Source organism: Alligator mississippiensis, chromosome 1 (genome assembly GCF_030867095.1).
Source record: "Alligator mississippiensis isolate rAllMis1 chromosome 1, rAllMis1, whole genome shotgun sequence".
NCBI classification, from domain to species: Eukaryota; Metazoa; Chordata; order Crocodylia; family Alligatoridae; genus Alligator; species Alligator mississippiensis.
Genome location: NC_081824.1, coordinates 283,683,983 through 283,704,975, shown reverse-complemented (window position 1 = coordinate 283,704,975; position 20,993 = coordinate 283,683,983). Strand labels below are relative to the sequence as shown.

Sequence of the window (20,993 nt, the reverse complement as noted above, 5' to 3'; positions counted from 1 at the left end):
TCAAGAGATTCCCATCCATGCTGTATTGGATGCTGACTCTAGATAGAAGTCTGTTAGCTGTGAAATGTGAACTAGCTGTAATATATCTGGAAATGAGTGTTGGTGTAATCACACATCCCTGCTTGCCTCTGGATTTGGTAGTGAAGGAGTCTGTTTCAGATCTATTGCTTAGGATGGTTGCTGTCATGTCATTCAGAAGAAGTCTAATAATGGCAACAAACTTTGGCAGACATCCAAATCTCATTACGATTTTCCATAGTGCCTCTCTGTTGATTGAATCAAAGGCTTTAGTCAGGTCATTGAGGTCCATATAAACAACTCAGACTTGCTTGAAATGCTTCTGCAGTTGTCTAGCAAAAATATGTATGGTACCTCTTACCTGTGTGAAACCACATTGGGATTTGGGTAGGATTTTCTTAGTGAAGAAAGTGAGTCTACTGAGGAGAATGAGGGTGAGGCTCTTCCAAGCTATAGATAGGAGTGCAATACCATGATAACTGGTAAAATCCAATCCATCTCCTTGTTTAAATATGGTAATAATTCTGGCATATCTCAAATCATAGGGAATCTGGGAAATCTGAAACATATTTCTAGATTTTCATAGGGACATGAAATTGGTAAGATAACATTTTTCCATCTTGCTTATAGATTTCATTTGGTATTTTACCAGGACCACATTTTGTTGTTCTTCATCTGCTTAACAGCTTTCAAGACTTCTTAAGTAGATGGATCTGCAAGGTAGTCCTTAGTGGGTTTTTGTGGAATGGCTTTTATGGCGTGGTCTTTGATATTAGAGTCTCAGTTCAGAAGCTCCTGAAAGTGCTCCTGCTACCAAGAATTGATGGCAGATCTATCTTTAAGGAGTTTTTTTTTCTATCCTTGGACCTCAGAGGGATGGCTTCTTATGTGTTTGACCCATAAGCTTTGGTTGTGCTGAAGAAACTAAGCATGTCATAGCTGTTGAAAAACTCTTAAATCTCTTTCGCTTTGTCATCCCACCACTTGTTCTTTCACTCTTGAATTTTCCTCTGGGTCTTGGTGGTAATATGGTAATGTGTTTTCCTGCTGCTTGTAATTGATGTAATTCCGCCAAGCTTTAAAGGCTCTCCTTTTACTGTCAATGAGAACTTGCATTTTCCTATCACTCTCACTGAACCAGTTTTGCGGTATCTTTGTGGAAAAGCGTAGAGATTATTTACAGGCCTCATGGATGCCTTTCGATATATAAATTGGCTGAATAAAGCATTTCTAAATCAGCTAATTTATCATTCTCCAAATATTATATACCAAGAAATACAACTTGAGGTACTTGGATTTGCACAGAACTTTGATACAGTTCTTTTGCAAAAAAGTATGGATCGAGTTTAGTGCAGAATTGATTGAAAACATGTTAAACAATTTGCTGCCACAGCGAAAAGATGCTAATCCATTTGAAAAATTGACATCAGTTTCATATGCGATATAGCTGGATTAAAAGGAGGAAATAAATCACTGATAAGTATATAGCATTTGCATGCTATTTCCCTTGCAAATACTTCTACTTAGATTCAATTTACTGTACAGCATTTCAATATGGCTTTCATGTAAGAACATAATACATAACAAATACACAATGCATACAAACAATAAATTCATAATCAGAATGGTAATAAACTCTTCTAGCTAACATCTTAAAGCTGATACTGAGGGTAATTCTTCATAAAATTAGTAAAAACTGAGCCAATGTCAACTTCTTACATACGTGGGAGAATTACTTGTAGCCAACACAGCATTTAGAGCTGAAGAAGCAGCAAATGAATTTGGAGAGAGTATTAAATCAATGTGCTGTAATTGGTGCTACTATGTCGTAGTGCTGGCACACAGCTTTTAGTAACACTAACTGCGCAGTAGCCTAATAATACTGAGCTGTAGCATATTAGCATAGATTTTGCCCTGCACGCTACTGGTCAGTAGAATTAGGCTACTGCACAGTTAAAGTCTTGTGTAGAAGCACTCAGAGAAGCTTACAATAATCCACGCACAGCATCTCTGGCTTTTTAGTGATACTGCTTTGGGAGTTTAGACAGTAGACAATGCGTAAGTGTTGGACAGTTGGGGGGCACAAATCCATGCCATTGCCACCACCCCAACTGCTGCTGGGCACTGGCTCCAGCTGGGCTGCAGCCCCACATTCCACCATTGGCAGAGAAATTTGGGGGAGGCACATGCCCTCTGTGCTTCTCTCCCATGTCAGCTATGGTTTGGACCATTTCAGGTAGTATATGCTGGTATAGCTTCACTGTCTTCCAATTTGAACCAAATGAAACTGTTTCTGAGTGTGGTTATAATACAAGGAATCACTGTTCTATACAAGGACAATATCACAGATCAATACAAAGACAAGACTTCTTTTAATATAGTTTCCTATTTTTCTTTTTCTCCCACCTTGAATGTTGGGAAGGAGAGAAAAGGTAGTTTTCCTAGTCTCATTCACCTTTTCATTCCTGGGCTCAGGGAGCTGGGTTTCAAAAGCAAATGTTCTGTGCTCCACAGGGATGGGGAAGTGGTTGTGATAGCTGCCATCTGTACGACTCCCGATCCCTCAGGAAGCCTCACGTGAATCAAACAATGCATCTGAGATCAGGAAAGAGCACCTGCATGCTTCCCCACTGCTTGGTTCCTCCTGAGGACTCTGGGAAAGGTATGGAGGACAGATGCTACTGCTCCTTGCCAGGCTTGGGTAATGTACTGGGGCCTTTCCTATATTGCTCCCTCTGCAAAGAGAGGGATGCTCCCCACCTATTCCCAAGATCCTGGTCTGGGAAAGGCATGGGTAGCTTCCCAGACATTTCCACCACTAGAAATGAATGCTGGTTTGTGGCCTTAGTCTACTAGAGACAAAGGCAGGTCTGGTAAGACTGTTGAATCAAACAGAAGTGACTAAGAGCTTGGTCTGGCACTTGATATTGTGAAGACTGATGGAATTTACTCAGACTATTCAAGAAAGTAAGGTCCACATCCACTAGGTAGCTTATACAAGATAATGCCTCTAATATTTATAAAATGTGGCTCATAAATCAAAAGAAAAACACAAAATAATGGCTATTTACCACCTATTATAACCAGTATTGTCTTCCTACAGGTGTAATTTTAATTTTTTTGTTTTTCTGTTTTTAATCTAAATAGAACAAATTACAGAAAAACAAATATTTATTCTCCTCAGGCTCAATGTTGTGTGCATAAAACACTTACAATTTTCAGGAAGGATTGCAGGATGGTACCCTATATTTAGGATAACCATATGAAAAAATAGGAAATACAGAACACTCTCCACCACCACTTTCCCAAAACAGTGACGCTGCTGGAGGCAAAGGCAGGGTGGGGAGGCACACACCAGGCAGTGGCGGTGCCTGCCTACTCACCCGTCTGGCACAGCATGCTGCTTTATGCTGCTTTGCCTCCCTGCTGCACTGTACCCCATGCCTCTGCATTTCCAGGATGCTCATTTTAATTCTCATCAGCTGGCCAGGACCAGCATCCAAAATCCTGGACTGTCCCAGTTAAATTGGGACGTATAGTCACCCTACCTATATTGTTTATTTTTAAAATGATTATGTGAGAAATGTGCCCCCACCGGTAATTGGGTGTTTCTGTCTTTGATGGATTTCCGGTGTGCGTTCATTCTGGTGTGCAGTTGTTGTTTGGTCTCTCCTACATATCTTCCATCAGGGCATTTGGTGCATTGGATGAGGTATATCACATTCCTGGAGGTGCAGCTGTAAGATCCTGGGATGCTGATGGCTCTGTTGTGGGGTGTAGTAATAGTGGGGGTGGTGGAGATGTGGGGGCAGGTTTTGCATCTCTTGTCCTGGCACGGTCTGGATCCTTTTGGTGTGTTCTGGGCTTGAGGAAGTTTGCTTCTGGTGATGAGGTTGGCGAGGTTCAGTGCTTGTTTGAAGGCTAGGATGGGTGGCTCTGGGAAGATCTTTTCAAGAATAGGGTTTCTTTCTAGTATGGGTTGCAGTTGTTTGAGGATTTTTCGTACAGGTTCAAGGGAGGGGTGATATGTCATATGCTGTACTGCAGCAGTTCTTCACGTGGTATCCGGGTGGTTCTTTCAAATGTGCGATCTACCTCTCTGGAGGAGTGTCCTTGTTGGGTGAAAGCCTTTTTAAGATTGGTGAGGTGGCAATCCCGGGTGTTCTCTTCAGCATAAATGCGGTGGTATCTGAGGGCTTGGCTGTATATCACAGCTTTTTTGGTGTGTTTAGGGTGATTGCTGGTTCTGTGCAGATATGTATGTTGGTCTGTGGGTTTCTTGTATAATGTGGTCTGTATTTTATAATTTTGGATACTGATCATCGTGTCTAAAAAGGAGATGTTGGTGCTGGAGTAAGGTATTTCTTTTGGAGTAATGTACAGTACACTACTGTAGAAAACACTGAGGAAACAGTGGAAGCAAGGGGCCATCACCAAGGAGAATTACACCTCCATTGCTCAGGACTGCAGGGAGGCTGTTAGGAAGGCCAAGGCAGAGAAGGAGCTAGGCCTAGCAACCAGAATTAAGGATAATAAAAAGTCCTTCTTCAAATACATAGGAAGTAAGAAGGTGGCACCGGATAACATGGGGCCCCTACAGGACAGGCGTGGCAATCTGGTGGTAGTGGCAAACACAACAGCTGACCTCTTTAACAAATTCTTTGCCCCCATATTCCTGAACAGGGATGGGGACATCTCCCCCACTAGAATTGCAGATGGGCCCAGGGGAGGCACTAACATGCCTAAGGTCAGGGACGGCCTAGTTAGGGAACTTTTGGAGGGGCTGGATGTATTTAAATCAGCAGGTCCAGATGCTCTTCACCTGAAGGTGCTGAGGGAATTGGCAGGGGTCATAGTGGGGCCCCGGGCATGGCTCTATGAGTGCTCGTGGGGCACTGGCCAGGTACCAGAGGGCTGGAAAAGGGCCAATGTGGTCAGCATTTAGAAGAAGGGGAGAAAGGAGGACCTTGGCAATTATAGGCCAGCCAGTATTACCTCTGTCCTTGGGAAGACCTTTGAGAAAATTAACAAAGAGCACATCTGCAAGGGCCCAGCAGGGGAGGTAATGCTCAGGGGCAACCAACATGGGTTCACTGAGGGCAGGGCCTGCCTGACTAACCTGGTTTCTTTTTATGATCAGGTCACAAAGTACCTGGACGAAGGTGTCGGGGTGGATGTCATCTTCCTGGACTTTAAGAAGGCCTTTGACATTGTTTCCCACCATATTCTTTTAAAAAAAAACTAGGTGACTGTGGCATTGATGCCTACAGGCAGCTGGGTGGCAAATTGGCTAGATGGTCGCACCCCAAGAGTGGTGGTGGATGGGTCATTTTTGACCTGGAGGGATGTGGGCAGTGGAGTCCCCCAGGGCTTGGTCTTGGGGCCTGTACCGTTCAACATCTTTATTAGCGATCTGGATGTGGGTGTGGAATGAACGCTGTCCAAATTCGCTGATGACACCAAGTTGTGGGGTGAGGTGGGCACAATGGAGGGGAGGGACAGAGTCTAGCTAGATCTAGACAAATTACAGAGGCGGGCAGATGAGAATAGGATGGAATTCATCGCAGACAAGTGCAAGGTACTGCATCTAGGGACAAGGAACCAGAAACACACCTATAGGCTGGGGAACACCCTTGTTGTCAACATGGTGGCAGAAAGGGATCTTGGAGTCATTGTTGATTCCAGGATGAACATGAGCCACCAATGTGAGGAAGCAGTCAGTAAGGCTTCCCCTCTATGTGGCATTGGTCAGGCCGCAGTTGGAGTACTGTGTCCAGTTCTGGGTGCTGCACTTCAAGAGGTATATGGCTAGTACTGGGAGGGTCCAGAGGAGGGCCACTTGCATGGTTAAGGGGCAGCGGGGCCCTCTCCCTATGAAGAGAGGCTAAAGGGCGTGAATCTATTCAGCCTCCACAAGAGAAGGCTAAGAGGGGATCTGGTGGCCGTTTACAAACTCACCAGGGGGGACCAGTGGGAATTAGGGGAGGCTCTGTTCCCGTGGGCACCATCCAGGGTTACTAGGAATAACAGCCACAAATTGTTAGAGAGAAGGTTCAGACTGGACATCAGAAGACGTTACTTTACAGTTAGGGCTGCCAGGCTCTGGAATGGACTCCCAGGTGAGGTAGTATTCTCTCCTACCTTGGGGTCTTCAAGAGGAGGCTGGACAGATATTTGGCTGGGGTGATACGACCCCGGCACCCATTCCTGCCTGGGGCAGGGAGTCAGACCTGATGATCTGCTTAAGTCCCTTCTGACCCTAAGCACTATGAGAGTATGAAACAGATTGCTTTTGTATAGTGAAAAGGGAAACTATAAATTGGTTATTGTCAAATGATACTTTCCACATTTAAAAAATAATAATTCCTAAAGATCTGCAAGGCACAGTATCTTTGATGATACCAGTTGGACGGCTGAAACTCAAAAAAATTTAGGACTCCATTATATAATTTACCCACACTTTTAGTATAGCCTTGAAGTAAAGATTTTAAGCAATAGAAAGTCAGTGAACCCTCTGACAAGACTCACTTACCTTACACTAACTTTCACTTTCTCCTTCTCCTTCAGTAAAATATTACAGTATTTTTCAGTAACATCTACAGACTGCATTTCATTAGCGTAAGATGGAAGGGTATGGACCATTTTTGTAGGCACTGATGTTGCTGACATGGGGAGGATGCTGACATAAATGGGAAGAAACTTTGAAAAGAGGATAATGGGATCTTGCTGTCTGGCAGAAAGAAATAGGAACTTAACAACAGGGACAGTGTCTGTTTTTCATTATAGTAGAGGAATGTTCAGCACATGAGTGTTGAGCTGGACACTGAATGTTGCATCTTCCTTTGGAGCCAATTTGTGTTCAATTAGGAGGTACCATGAAGAGACATGCCTTCAGCACTGAATAACTGATAAGATTCATTACTTCACCCAAAATGACTGGGGAGCTGAGGAGACTGGCTGTTTTTCTTTGCTGCTACAGACTCTGTGGTCATTTCTCAGGGCTGACCCCTTATTGCTGCCATTTTGAAGATTGAAGCTCACTGCTTTTCTATAGCATTTCAGAAATTTGGTCTCAGTGTTATTTCTCCCCTGTATTTTTGAGCTCTCTAGAAAGCTTGTTATTGAAAAAGAAAAGTTCTAGGAAGCTGATATATCAAACAACTCTTTCCATTTTTAGTGGTATACAATGTCTTTTGTTCTAATTAGATTTCTGACATAAATCTATTATCATGAGAAGTAGCTAACATTAACTTGGATCATTAAATAAAGACATTCAGATGAGCTGCTAAATATATGTTCTGGGGCCCAACTGTGTAAACATGCTCACGCAAAATCCCACTGAAATAAATGGAGGCATTTGAGTAACTGCTCACCTATCTGAGTAAAGATTCCACTACCTGATCCTGTCTATTTTCCTACTATGAAATTAAGGTAAATTATTTAATTTGTGGGATTCCCTCTAAACTGTGGGAATTCTGTTTTGTTGGGATGTTGAATATGTAGGACAGTCAAGAATGATTTGTACTGATAGTAATTTGAGCCCAAGGTGTTCAGCAAAGGTAAATCAATGTAGGGTCAGAAGACGGGTAAAGTCATAATGCAGCTTCTAACCACAAAAAAAGATTATTAGTAAAGGGAACTGAGTGTATTTTACATTATGCCACTTGTGCATACATCATACTGTTTATTTGTTTCTGGGTACAGCAGGTTCATTTGAGGCCAGATGGAAATCTACTTGTTTTGTGATACATAAATTCAGGTACTTCTGGAAGTGCAGCTGCTCTGATTGTTACAAGGAGAGACATACCACAGAATAAAAAGTAAATACTGTCAGATGATCTCTTTTTTTTTTTTTTTTTTTTAAGTAATGGGTAAAAATTCAAAGCTGTTGACAATCTCTACATAATAACTCTCTTTGTAAACACCACAATTTGTTTTTGCAAGTCTTGAAGTGCTAAAAATAAAGCAACCACTCTGCTATTCAATGTCTCACAAAAATTAAAAAGTCAAGTCACTGTAAGGCACTAAGGCTGGTGTTCATATTATAGCAAGGCTGCCATATTAACATAATCATCAGTGTTATAAAGAGTACACCTTATATCTCAAACTTTTTTCTTTTCTTTTCACATTTTTTGTCACAACTGAAACAATTGAGAGCACAGAAAAAGTGTATAGAAATAACTCCTTACAAAACACACAAGAGCAAGCAAAAAGCCAAACATATTGTATTTACATCCTAATCGTACTATGGAAAATATTTATGCTGGAAAATAAATGGCCAGATCTTCAGGAGTTCTAAGGTGAGAGTATTGCTCTATGAACTTCAGTGGTGGAGCTATGCTGATAAACACAAACTAAAAAACTGGTCTCTAACATTCTGAGATCTGCTAGCTTGGTGTATAATCGCTGCTCTATAGGGGTCCCGCCACTGAAACACAGAAAGAAAAAAGAATACCACAAAAATATCCAATTATTTAACAGAAATAGTTCATTCCCTGGACCTTGTGTGCTCTACAAAACTGAACACAAATGTCAAACTCTGCCAATGTAAAACTATATAATCTTATTTTCATATTTCCATAAAATCAAATAGATGGAGAAGAGCATTTAATATTTCATCTACATTAACACCTCAGAGTTTATCTGACTCTGCCACACAGTTTGTGACTTTAATCTAATGCCCTTAAGCCAGATCCCACTCTGCATTTGTGCAACCCATTTTCTTAAGCATACCACAGAAGGCAGAATTGGGCACATTTCATCTCCAAACCTGGTTTGAAATTTTTAGAAGATAGGCTTTGCTGCATTTTTTCAGCAATACTCTTTCTGATCCTGGCTTTTGGAAGGAACAATTACAGACCTGACTCTTCCCTATTCAGACAGCTATAAAACACACGTAACAATATAAAATCAATATACTCAAGAAAACAAGACCCCAGTGTTTTAAAAAAAAAAGTTAGTCACATTTTCCCAAATTTTAGTAAGTGCTCCCTCTTAGTTCAAGGAGGACTCTTATGTTGGAAGAAGTCATTTCCTTCACTTCCACATTGTCTCAATGTTATTGTAACAATCGTAGGGATTGTGTAGTTACCTTGGACCAGCTACAATGCAAAGTACTTATCACACAATAAAAAGCTCCAACTAGCTATAAAGTTAGACTTGGAAAATGTGTACTAACTTTATAGCTGGTTGCTATCAAGCTTTAATTTGCATGTGTAGCAGGGTCTCCTGCTCTCCGAGGCTGGAAGCCTCAATTGATGGGGCTCCTTGTCATGGGACCTTGCTTCTTGCCGGTACAGAGGAAATCCAGGACTGGGCTCCCTTTCCCCGATAACTTGGCATGATGGGATCTAATGCACATATGGAATTGCAGGAGTTGGAACTGTGTGGATTGCATCTTAGATCCCATTGCACCTTTATCTGCACATGCAGACGGGGCCTAAGCAAATAAAAAGACAGAATACAAAAAGTACGTAACTGTGACACAACAGATTGTACTTACCAGCCTGACCAAGCGTATACTCCTGATACCTTGTTCCTATTCTATTTGTAGCTGTACAGTTATATCGTCCAAAATCATTGTCAGATGTTGGAGCAATCTTTAAAATAAACAAAGACAATTTACCATCTATTTTCAAGTTATTAATGACAATATCTCAAAGCTTCTAAGCATTTTTCATTTAAATACTCTTTGGCTAAATAGTATGATGATCTCTTATTTCACTCTATTTAACATTATTCTTACAGAATAGTGAGGTAAAACATACATTATGACAAGTTCTATTCATTCACAACTTGCATGGGACAGAAGTTATTGACTAGCAGATGGTGAATTGTTCAGAGCCACAATTTCACTTCAGGGTGCTTTAGTACACCAGGACAATCCTTAATACCTGGGTGTATTGCTTTATGCCACAATTCCTGGTACTACAAATTGTTGTTTGGATAAATAATATGAAGTGAATATTCTGCTATCCTGTTCATCTTTCAAAGCTTACTCTTGTCCAAGGCATTAAGTGAGACTGTTATTCAGGGTTCCAGTTGTTCTAGCCGAAAAGCAGTTTACATAATTTCTGCATATATCTATAGGACCCATTGACTTATCTGAGCTCCTTGAGCCTATTCTCTTACTTAGGTAATGACTTCCACTTCCCTTTTAATCGATTCCTAGCAACAGAGACTCTTAAAATAAAGAGCTACAGCCTGTTCTTGGTGATCTAAAGTCCTCCTCCCTTGAAGTTGTAGGGGTTGTATTTTATGGGCCTTTGAATTAAACCATGTGAAAGATTTGCAAAGACTAAATACTAGGGGTGCACTGATAAAGATTTTTTGAGCCAAAACAGATGGACAATTTTTAATTAGCCCTATTGGCCAATACTGATCTTATTGCCAATATGCAGCCAGGCAGCTTAGAGAGCAACGTTTGGCTGGTAAGTCTGTTGTGGGGGGAAGGGGCAAGGAGGAAAGGAAGGGACATGGGCGGGGCAGAACAAGGCCCCCACAGTGAGGGAGGAAGTAGGACTGGGGCTGTGGCAGGGGCAGGTGCTGCACAGCTGGGGTGGAGCACAGGACAGAGCCATGATCAGCTTGTTTGGGGGGGCATGGGGAGGGGGGGGCTCCTGCCGATATGCGCACCCCTGGAGGGCACAGGGGGGGTGTGCCCCCGGATCTGTGTATGGGGTGAAGGCAGGATGTCACTGTGGGCTGGGGCAGGGGAGGTGCCGAGGTCTTCCCAGAGGGGGCTGGGCCGGGTGATGGCAGCACTGGGAGGGGGGCCCACAGCCACCCCAAAATTTGCTATAGCCCACCCATGCTACTGCCCATCTGGACAGCAGCACAGCCTAGTCCCCCACCAGGAAGAGCTTAGCTGAGCCCGGAGTGGCAGCCACCCTCACCCAGCTCCGAGGTGCCCTCCCAGGGTGTGTGTAGCATTGGGAGTTGCCCCCGCTACCTGAGCCACCTAGATGACCTAAGAGTACATACAGTTGCTTGGGGAGGTTAAAGGAAGGTTAATTTGCATTAAAAATGGCCACCTGATCTAACTTAGTACACCCTGGTGCAGACCTTACACTTAGATCCGTAGTTAGGTGGATCCAAACATGAACTGTATAGATGTTAAGGTTGGTCTAAAAATGGCCAACCCAACCCAAATTAACTGCATATCCAAGGTAGTTTAACTTACATTGGATCAGATGAGCCTAATCTAACTGAACTTGTGTACAGTTCCCAATGCAGTCTTGGAGCTGGAAAAGCCCAGGCGCTGGCCCCAGGTCCAGGGCTGCACTTTTCCTATCTCTCTCTCTGGCACTGGGCTATTTTAACCTCCCGGTACCTTGCCCCTTCCCCTGACAGACAACTCTCAAACCCTCACAGACCAGCCAGGCCACCTGAATCCAGAACCACCCTCACCCCATCCAACAAGCTACTCTTGGTGCTGGGAACCAAAGAAATCAGTCAGGGTGCAGGTAGGGGTGGGATGGAACGACAGTTGGTTCACTGGGAGAGGTTTGTTTGTCTGGGGGTGGGAGGGGTCAGGAAGCTAAAGATATCCCCTGGTCCTGGAGGGGGGAAGACAGCCCCCTGCCACCCCCCCCCCCGCAAACCTCCTGAGGGCCCCTACTAGTTCCTCTGATACTTCCAAACCCTTCTGGACCCCACCAACACCCCTGCAGACCCTGCTGCCTGTTCCCAATCATCCAATTCCCTCTGACAAACAGCGCTAGCTGCCACTAATCAGTGGTGCCCTTATGAGCCAACAGTGTGGCTCTGCCCTGGCTGCACAGAAGGGTAACAGTATATTAGGTTACATTAGTAGAAACAGCACCAGCTGTTGAAGGAAAGCGATTATTCCCCTCTTTTCAGCACTGGTGAGGCTACATCTGTCCAGTTTTGGGGTTCCACTACAGAAAGAATGTGGACAAATTGGAAGAAGTCCAGTGGAGGAAAACAAAAATGGTTAATGGGCTGGGGCACAAGACTTCTGAGGAGAGGCTGAGGCAACTAGGATTCTTTATCCTGTAGAAGAAAAGACAGTGGGGATTTAATAGCAGCTTTCAACTCCCTGAAGTGTGGTTCCAAACAGGATGGAGCTAGACCATTCTCTCAGTCATGGCAGACGACAGAACAAGGAGCAATGGTTTCAAATTGCAGCAAGAGAAGTTTAGGTTAGATATTAGTAAAAACTTTCTCACTAGAAGGGTAATATGACACTGGAACAGAATATCCAGAGAAGCTGTGGAGTCTTCTTTCTTGGAGGTTTTTAAGACCCAGCTAAACAAATCCTTAGTTCGGATAATCCTTAGTTCGGATAATCTAGCTGGGGACAGTCCTGCTTTTACGGGTTTGAACTAGACGACCTTCTGAGGTCTCTTTCAACCCTGTCTATGATTCTATGATTCAGTCCCCCCTGCAGACTCTGCTTCCCTCCTTGATCTCTCAGATCACCTTGCCTCCATAGTTCCACACTGTGGACACCACTTGCCCCCCCCATTCCTTCCTGCAGACCCTACTTGACCCCCCCCTCTCCCCAGGAGTTTACTTAGTTTTAGTAGGAGGATAATTCAGTATGAAAATTGACAGACATCGGGGAAAACCCCTCCCCCACCCCCTCAAAACAGTGTTTTACTGGAAGAGTAAAACTATTAGATAAAAAAGGCAAAAGCCCCACTGAAATGCATGATCTATACAGATGGGTGAGCCAGGTCAAACTGACATAGTTCTCCTGGCCATGCATTTGGTGTGGGGCTGCACTGAGCTGAAAGTAAAGCACCATTTTCCTCCCCCTCACGTCTGTCAGCAGTATGGCCCATATGCCTTTCTTTAAGAATTTTGCTGTTATACTTAAGTGGTGGTTCTTTTAGTTCAAGCTATGGCATTCTCATTTGAATGCAACTGAAAATGTATAATCTGCTTCTTGTACAGTACATAATCTTCCCATGTTTTGTTAATGTCAATAAGAAAAGGATCATGTCTATGGAAGCCTTTCCATTTCAAGGAAAGCACTCTATAAAATTAATGGGAATTTTGCTTGAATGTTGGACTTAGAATTTAGGAATATTTTTAAGTAGCCATAGTTGAAAATATTGTATATTTTTCTGGTGATCTTTTTCATACAGCTCTGAACATTTTACTCCTTTTATAGTATAAAACATTGCTAACACCAGTAACAGATAGAACAAGCAGAAACCGATTTGCTAAACAAAAGATATAATTGGAACATTTCTCATAAGATCTTCAAAGACTTTCCAAGCATTCATTCTCAACAGTGAAAAGAGAAGAAAGCTCTTACATGGGGAACAAGCAAATATATAAATGAGAAAGAAACACAGAAAGGATTTTTCATACAGCAAAATTCTCCTTGAGTGGTGCAAAGATCATTTGTTAACCAGATATTCTCAGACATACAATATTGCATTTTTAGTTGCTGGCTCACAGTAACACTTTTGTTCAAATTGAATAGGAGCCCCAAACAAACTGTCAATGAATTCATGTTTTAAAAGTACATTTCAATTATGAACTCCTCTTCATGTGACATAGTTACAAACAAAACTTCAAAGAGAACAGTAAAAAGATAAGGACAGAAAACAGCTATCTAGAAGTGTTTGTTGCTTCTGCATTATAAATTCACTATTAACCCAAAACCCATTATCTTGCTCTCAAGGAAATCAATTATAATGTTTTGTTAATGTCAATAAGAAAAGGGATAATGTCTATGGAACCTTCATATCAATTTTGGAACTGATACCTCAGATATTGATAATTGCTAATATTATAGACAATTCTCTCTCTCACTCACTCTGCAGCATTTAATGATTCAGAAATAAAAGAAGAGAAATTAAAATTAGATTTAATGTAAATTTATATTTGATTGATAGTATGTTTATGCTTTTGATCTTCCATTTAAGTATAAAGCATTACTTACTAAGTTTTGGATAATTTATACATATAATATTGAAAAATGACCTCTCTCCAGCAATGAATCTGTTCTTTTGTGTCTAAGAACATTTTCAACCTCTCAATTTAAAATGCTTCATACCAATTAATTAATTAAGCATCACTGCCATCCTTTAGGAAGACATCTCTTTTCCACTTAGTTTTAGTGCCTTACTAAGCCTAGGTACTAAGTTTATATTAAATGTGAATGCTACTTTCTACCATCTTTAGCACAACCTTTTATGACATTGGATGCATCTCTGGATTGAGAGGAAAAAAATAGTAGTTTTTCCTTCATGAATTTATTACTCTTCCCTCAAATGCATGTGGAACTGACACGAGCTAGTGGGAAGCTTGTGGAATTCACAGCAGTAACTGGTCTCTGTATGCCCAGAGTAAGGTATATACATTTTTCCACCTTCTTCTGTCAGACTAGCCAAGGCATGCTTGTGTGATTTTGGGGGGTGGAAAGGCTGCTTGTTCCAAAGTGTTAAAAATCACTTGGCTCCAAAGTCAAGAGGTTATGATTAAGTTACAACAACCTTCAAGATTTCTAGTGCAGATATTCATTCCATTTAGAGTCTCGTTCTGTGGGAAATTGAAAGTGGGTTTAGGGAAAGGTGGGGAATAGGGCCTTGTTACACCTTTTGCTATGTGCTGCATGAATGTTGATGTGTGTTAGTGCTAGCTTGGTGTTTGGAGCAGTCACACTCCAAGTCTACAAACCTTCTTTGACTGCCCTCCACTTTCTGTGACTTGCCACTAGAGACCTGGGCTAGGGACAGGTAAAACATTCTGAGCCTAAATTGATTCAGTCTTTAGAGTTTAATCTAATCTGGCTAGGCTGAATCACATTGTAATTGCAAAGACATCCAAGAAATGGAGGCACATGCCTACAGTGGCTCAGGGTAGAAGCCAAGGAGGACTAGAGCATCCTTTCCTTCCCTTCCCTTCCCTTCCCTTCCCTTCCCTTCCCTTCCCTTCCCTTCCCTTCCCTTCCCTTCCCTTCCATGGGGCTGAGCTGAGGAGGGTGTGGCCAGGCCCCAGCAGGATTAGAAAGGGTTCTGCCCCCCCACCCTCCTTGATAACAGAGCATTTGTAGTATGATTTTTTGCATATTGATTATTATGCTTAAATGATAATAGTATTGAATTGATCAACCTCTATGATTGTATGAACAACTAAAACTCCATTTTGTGCTTGTTCCCTGCTTGACATGAGTAAATGAACTTCGTATGCTCTGTGTACGCGAGTGTCTGTCTGAGAGGGTGAATGGTGAAAGAATGGTAACTATTTGCATGAAAACAGAAGAAGATTTAACTGATTGTGTAAGGAACAAGGCGCCAATGTATGAGTTACCAGACAGTAAACTAATTAAGCTAATTAATGGATGGCTGAAGAACTCATCTGTGATCAGGTGTGAAGAAAATAGTAAGAAGAAGGAATTTAGCATATCCTTCCATTTGAACTACATAATGCTTCAAGGCAGAAATACCAACTCGGAGATACCAACTTTACTGGAATGACCTCATCAGAAATACCAACTTTACTGGAATGACCTCAAGTTGAGAAGAAAGAACCTCTAATTAAAGACTGAGCATGGAAAAACCCCAATGCTGACCAAAGACTTGAAATCCCTATAAAAGTGAGATGCAGACAAGCCAAGATAAGGAATCTATTCTCTGCTACCTCCTGGAACACAGGCATATTTGTTTACATCCGCTCATCACCCTCAATGAGCCTGGACTGGCCATCCAGTGCTAACACTGAATAACTTCTGCTGGTAACTATAACATCTTACTGGAGTGGTTTTGTTTGTATGTCTGTTTGTATGTATGTTTGTATGAAAATGTGCGCAAGCTTATGTTTCTGCTTCATGTAATCAATAAATGAGGCATTTTGCCTTATCCTCCTTTATAACTACTCCCTCTTAATTTGAGCAATTTGCAATTTAAAGTACCACATTTATCAGCTCTGTTATCAGCATTTATCACCCCATCAGAAACCAACAGCCTCTCTCATTAATTCATCTCTTCTTAAACAAAGAAGATTGGAGGGACATTACCATCTGAGCTTTGATTAGCTCCAAAAAGCCCTAAGGTGATACTGTTGTTTGCCACAGCACAGACTATAGCCAGCATGTGGTCTGCTAGCTAATGCTGAGGTGTCTGTGTAAAGCAGAGGGGATGGGGGATCCCTGTTTAGCAGGGAGTGGGGAGGGGAGGGGGAAAGCAAAAGGAAACCAGTCAGATCTTGCTGTGCCTGCAAGTCTCTGCCAGAGGTCCAGCCAGGGAGCAGAGGGGAGGAGGCAGCCCTGATGATGATGAGAGCCCTGCCCAGCCCAGAGAGCATGCTGGGATGCTGGGGGGACTCTGATTTAACTTAAACCAGCAAGGGGTCTGGGACAGACATGGCATAAACCAATTTGACCCAAATTAGTTAAGTCTGATACTACATTCAACCAGGTTTGTCTCAAACTGGTTTCAGCCATTGTCAAACTGGTTTATAAGCACTGAACATCTATTTTGTTACAGGTTTAAACCAATTTCTGATCATTTAAACTGGTTTGTGTGTAATGTCTGCCCTTAGCCCTGGTAAGCAGGGTCAGGACTAGGAGCAGTAGCAGTGAGTTGCCACTAAAGACCTGGTGAGCCAGGACAGGCTGCTATCCCTGCTCTACAGGGGGAGGTGTGAGAGATGTGGGATACTAGAGGACTTCAACTTGGGCAGCACATGTATGGGAAGTGGCCATGCTTGAATGGAACACGAGTTGTGTAGTGCAGATCAGAGATAATCCTGACCTGGCACAATGCAACTTAGAGTCACTTAACAAGTTTTTAAAACCACTTTAAGGTGTTATTGTGTGGACAATATGGGGATTAAGAGATCCAGGACTTGCCCAAAATTACTGTGTAGCAAGGCTCCTAATATCCAATACACTGAGGAGACTACTTCCTTTCCTGGGCAGTTTAAGTCAGGGATAATGATGAGATCCTAATAAAGAGCTGAGAATGGGGGCAGAATGATGGAACGAGAGGGCAGATGTCCCTCTATCAGGTGGAAAGTAATTCAGGAAGCCTGATAGACATGATTTTCCCTTGTATTTCCTCTGTTCTCCTTGTAAATTAGGGAAAATGTAGCTCATCTCTGACTTCCTAGGATCAGTTCCAGGAATGAGAAGGGAGTTTAATTTCTTTATTCTTTCAGTGGCATTACTATGGGGACTACCAACAACTAATATTAACTGCTGTGGTAGGTTTGGTATGGCAAATATCAGTTTGCTTTGACAGGAATTGAAAAAAAAACAACATATTTTCATATCAAGGAAAGAGCTATCATGTGTTGACTTGGTTTTCAAGATCAGTGTTTAATATTAATCTATTCAATCAGCTTAAATATTTTAAAATGTTCAATTTGTATTTGCTGCTTTCAAAGCAATGCAAATTATACCAGTTTTCACTGAAAATAATGAAATGACAGAAAGACAAATACTGAAATTTGAGGGCAATTATCTAATTGGATCACAAGGAATATTGAGATGAATAACTCATAAGATTGTTTTATGAAGCTTCCTTATTGTGTCATAGAGCTAATCTTTTAAAAATTTGATATAACCCTTGTGATGGGGACTGACTGGTGAAGAAATTAAATGATTCCCCCGTGATGAATGCAATCTCATTTTATTTAATGCCTTACCTCTAATATCAGCTTTCTTCCTGCACTGTAGGTCTTTAAATGAGTAGTATTTTTTGCAGGTAAAACTAACTTTCCTCTTCTCCACTGAATTGAAGCTGAAGGATTAGCTAGCACTTCACAGCTTATATTGATGGGATTGCCTTCCCAAGAATAATACATGGTCTGATTTGACACAAATGTTGGAGCATCTGGAAAAAAGGAAATATACAAATATATTAGCTGTTATATTTCATTAAAATATGCAATGCATAAAATATGCAAGCTTTGAGGCTCTGAAGGATATGTGAAATTACTACTCTGTCACTTCGTAATATGGATTATTACACTGTCACTTATCATGTAAATTCCAAAAATTCAACAAAAATGTACTTCTGTTTGGTGTCCATCATTAAAGTCACTTGAAAATAATTTACTGATCACAGCTCTCTATAACAAATGCTTAAGTATGCCATGGTGAAAGTTCAGTTGTAGGCCTGAGAACCTGAACATGGAGAGAAACTTCTATCAATCTATCTCCATAGAAGTTTTCAAGTCTCATTCATCTCTGGTCTAAGGTCTCTTCCTCTATATTCAACCTGCTGGAGGGACTACTCACCAGTGAGTAGGTCTGAAAGTTGTGATACAGCAGGTTAAACCCAAAATATCTAGGTTGCCAAATATAATGTCATGAACTTAAATCACTCGCTCTGACATAAATTTTGATGATTAGTCTAGTCCAAGTCCACAATAAATTCTTTGGGAGTAGTAACTGTGTTTTACTATACGTCTCTACAAAACATCAGACAGACGAGACCCAATCTTGATACTACTATAATCCAACACAGAATTGAAAACTAGCTTGATCAAATGTGGGTGAAATGACCTATCAGTCAACATCAGATGTATTACACGATAAGAAAGGGATGACATGAATGACAAATTATAACTCTGTGAAAGACTAAAATAATGGGTTCACTTTTAGGGAAAATTATATAATACACATACATGCACAAATATAATATACACATTTGGCAGCCCATCAGGGGCCCTGACACCAGATTAAAGCAATTGTAACTAAGTGCTAAAAAGGGGCCTCAGAAAAGGTTTAAAACTAATTGTGTTTTTGAGGTGCACATGTATAAACTCCTTCCGTATTTGCCTTTGTGAAATTGCTTAATCTTTTAGTATAATGTTGCTGCTCTTACAGGAATTTATCCTGGCTTTGATCAAAAAGTAGACTTGTCATTATTGGGAGTTTTAAGCACAGATGAAGGATGATATATTATTGGTCAAAGATAGCAAAGATTTTCAGAAATACTCAACTTCCTGAGGGAAGAACCTGGCTCCAATCATGAAAGAAAAAAATATGTCTTCCTAGAATCCTATTTTAGTATACTCATCTTTTGCTACCAGAAGTTATAATACCATGTAATTTAATCACTGCTAGACTTTTGCAGCATAAATGCTTACTTACTTTCAAAATATGGTACTTTTATAACATCTAAAGGGCAGATTTTAGCCTACAAATATTTTTATATAAAGGATACAATTGCAGAGGGGCTGCAGGATTTGACATTTCACATTAATGCAGCTTTTTGAAAGAGAACATTTGCACAGCATCTGTCTGCATTATGATTTGTTAGAGTCAGCAACCCTGAAGTATTAAGCTAGGAGCATCAGCCATAGGTGGAGAAATGGGGAAGGACTATGAGAGCTTTCTGGAGGGATACTGAAGAAATTGACATTCATTTCAGGTGGGACAGAACTTGCTACAAATCCATGGTACATTCTGAGTAAGCAATTTGTACACCATTGTATATACTTTCTTAAAATTAGTGGGGGGAGGGGGTGTTTTTCTTTGTTTGTTTTTTTACAAGTGAATAGTGAGCTTGTAAAAGGAAAAAGAAAAAGAAACTACCATCTGGTTTTCTGTTTTGAAAAACTGTGGCTAGTGATATAATGAACTCTACTTTTCTATGGCAATTCTAACAGTTTGCCAAAATTCTTTTAAGCAAAGAAGGGATGTAATTTTCTGCATGTACACATATTTTGGAAGAATAAAAGTTTCCTAATCTTATCTGTTTCTTAAAAACATAGCCATATCTAAATTTTAAAGATCTGCTTTTCTACCTTATATAAGTAACCATGTCTTATGTTCAGGGTACTTATACACGTTTAGTAGGGGTGTGCAAAGTGGGCCCTATTTGATTCGGATTCAGCCCGAATCAGGGACAGTGATTCGATTTGTTGATTTGGATTACTGTCCCTGATTCAATTTGGCCAAATCCGAATCTGAAGATTTTATGCTGATTCGGAGAATCAGCAATTTGGACATAGACACAGCTTTAAATGTTTTTCTACATACCTCGAGGTACCAGCGTGGCTCGTGAACACTGAGATGCTGGGGTGGATGCAGCATCCCACAGGAGTGTGGGGGGACCTTCCACGTGCTCAGCGGCAAATCCAGAAGTGGACCAGAAGTATTTCTGATCCACTTCTGGATCAGCCAGGGAGCTTGCAGGGGGGCCCCCTGGCCCATGCCCTCCATGGGTTGGCATTTGGCCATGGGGGGACCCTGGGTGCCCCTCCTAGACCCAGGAGGCACCAGTTGCCAAGATGGCAGGGTGCGGGTGGGCCCCTTGTGTGCTCCCTGGCAGACCCAGAAGTGGACCAGAAGTGCTTCTGGTCCACTTCTGGGTCTGCTGCTGAGCACGCTGAGGAGACCCCCACATTTCTGTGGGACATTCCATGCCACCCAGCATTGCAGCACTCATGAGCCACCTACTACCTAGAGGTATGGAGAAAAAACATTTAAACCCGTGTCTGTGTCTGAATCACTGAATCTTTCTGAAACTCTCTGAATCAATTTGGAGTGTTCCAATTCTATTTAGAGAGATTAAATGGTCCTCTGATTCAATTCAGATTCAGAGATTCGGCCACCAAATTGGGCCGAATTTCCACCGAATCAAATCAGGGACCAAAGCAGTTCCAGTAAAAGCTACTAGGCAAAATGACAGATGTGTAAATTACAAAAAGAAAGAACATCTCTCAAAGAGCCATGCATCTAATATCAATAGTTGGCACTTCCAAGCAAAAATGTTTCTCATTTTTCTCAACGGGCCTCAGAAAACAGTCATTCTGCTGCCCGTCTTTCAGGTTAACAAATCTTGGATCTAACAATATGACATATATATCAAATTCCAGAGACATTCATGATCTAACTAGAACATGATTAGGTACCTATGAGGTAAGGAGGGCGCAACTTTAAAAAAGATTTTAAAAGACTAAAACCAATGGAATATATTACACCAGAAATAAATTCAGATTATTTGCAGAATGTAAACCACAGGCATAATGATCATCCTTCC

The 20,993-nt window shown here is 41.5% G+C and overlaps 1 protein-coding gene across 3 annotated transcripts in view; it reads right to left on the bottom strand.

Annotated features, from left to right (window-relative positions):
* NCAM2 (neural cell adhesion molecule 2) overlaps positions 1–20,993 on the bottom strand; it is a 569,780-nt gene that overhangs the window by 148,529 nt on the left and 400,258 nt on the right. For all 3 annotated transcript variants that reach the window (XM_019476390.2, XM_019476392.2, XM_019476391.2), the window contains exons 10-11: positions 17,647–17,834; positions 9,521–9,617 (exon numbers count right to left, since the gene is read on the bottom strand). In XM_019476390.2, the coding sequence (XP_019331935.1) occupies positions 9,521–9,617; positions 17,647–17,834 (285 nt within the window). The remainder of the gene's footprint in view (positions 1–9,520; positions 9,618–17,646; positions 17,835–20,993) is intronic.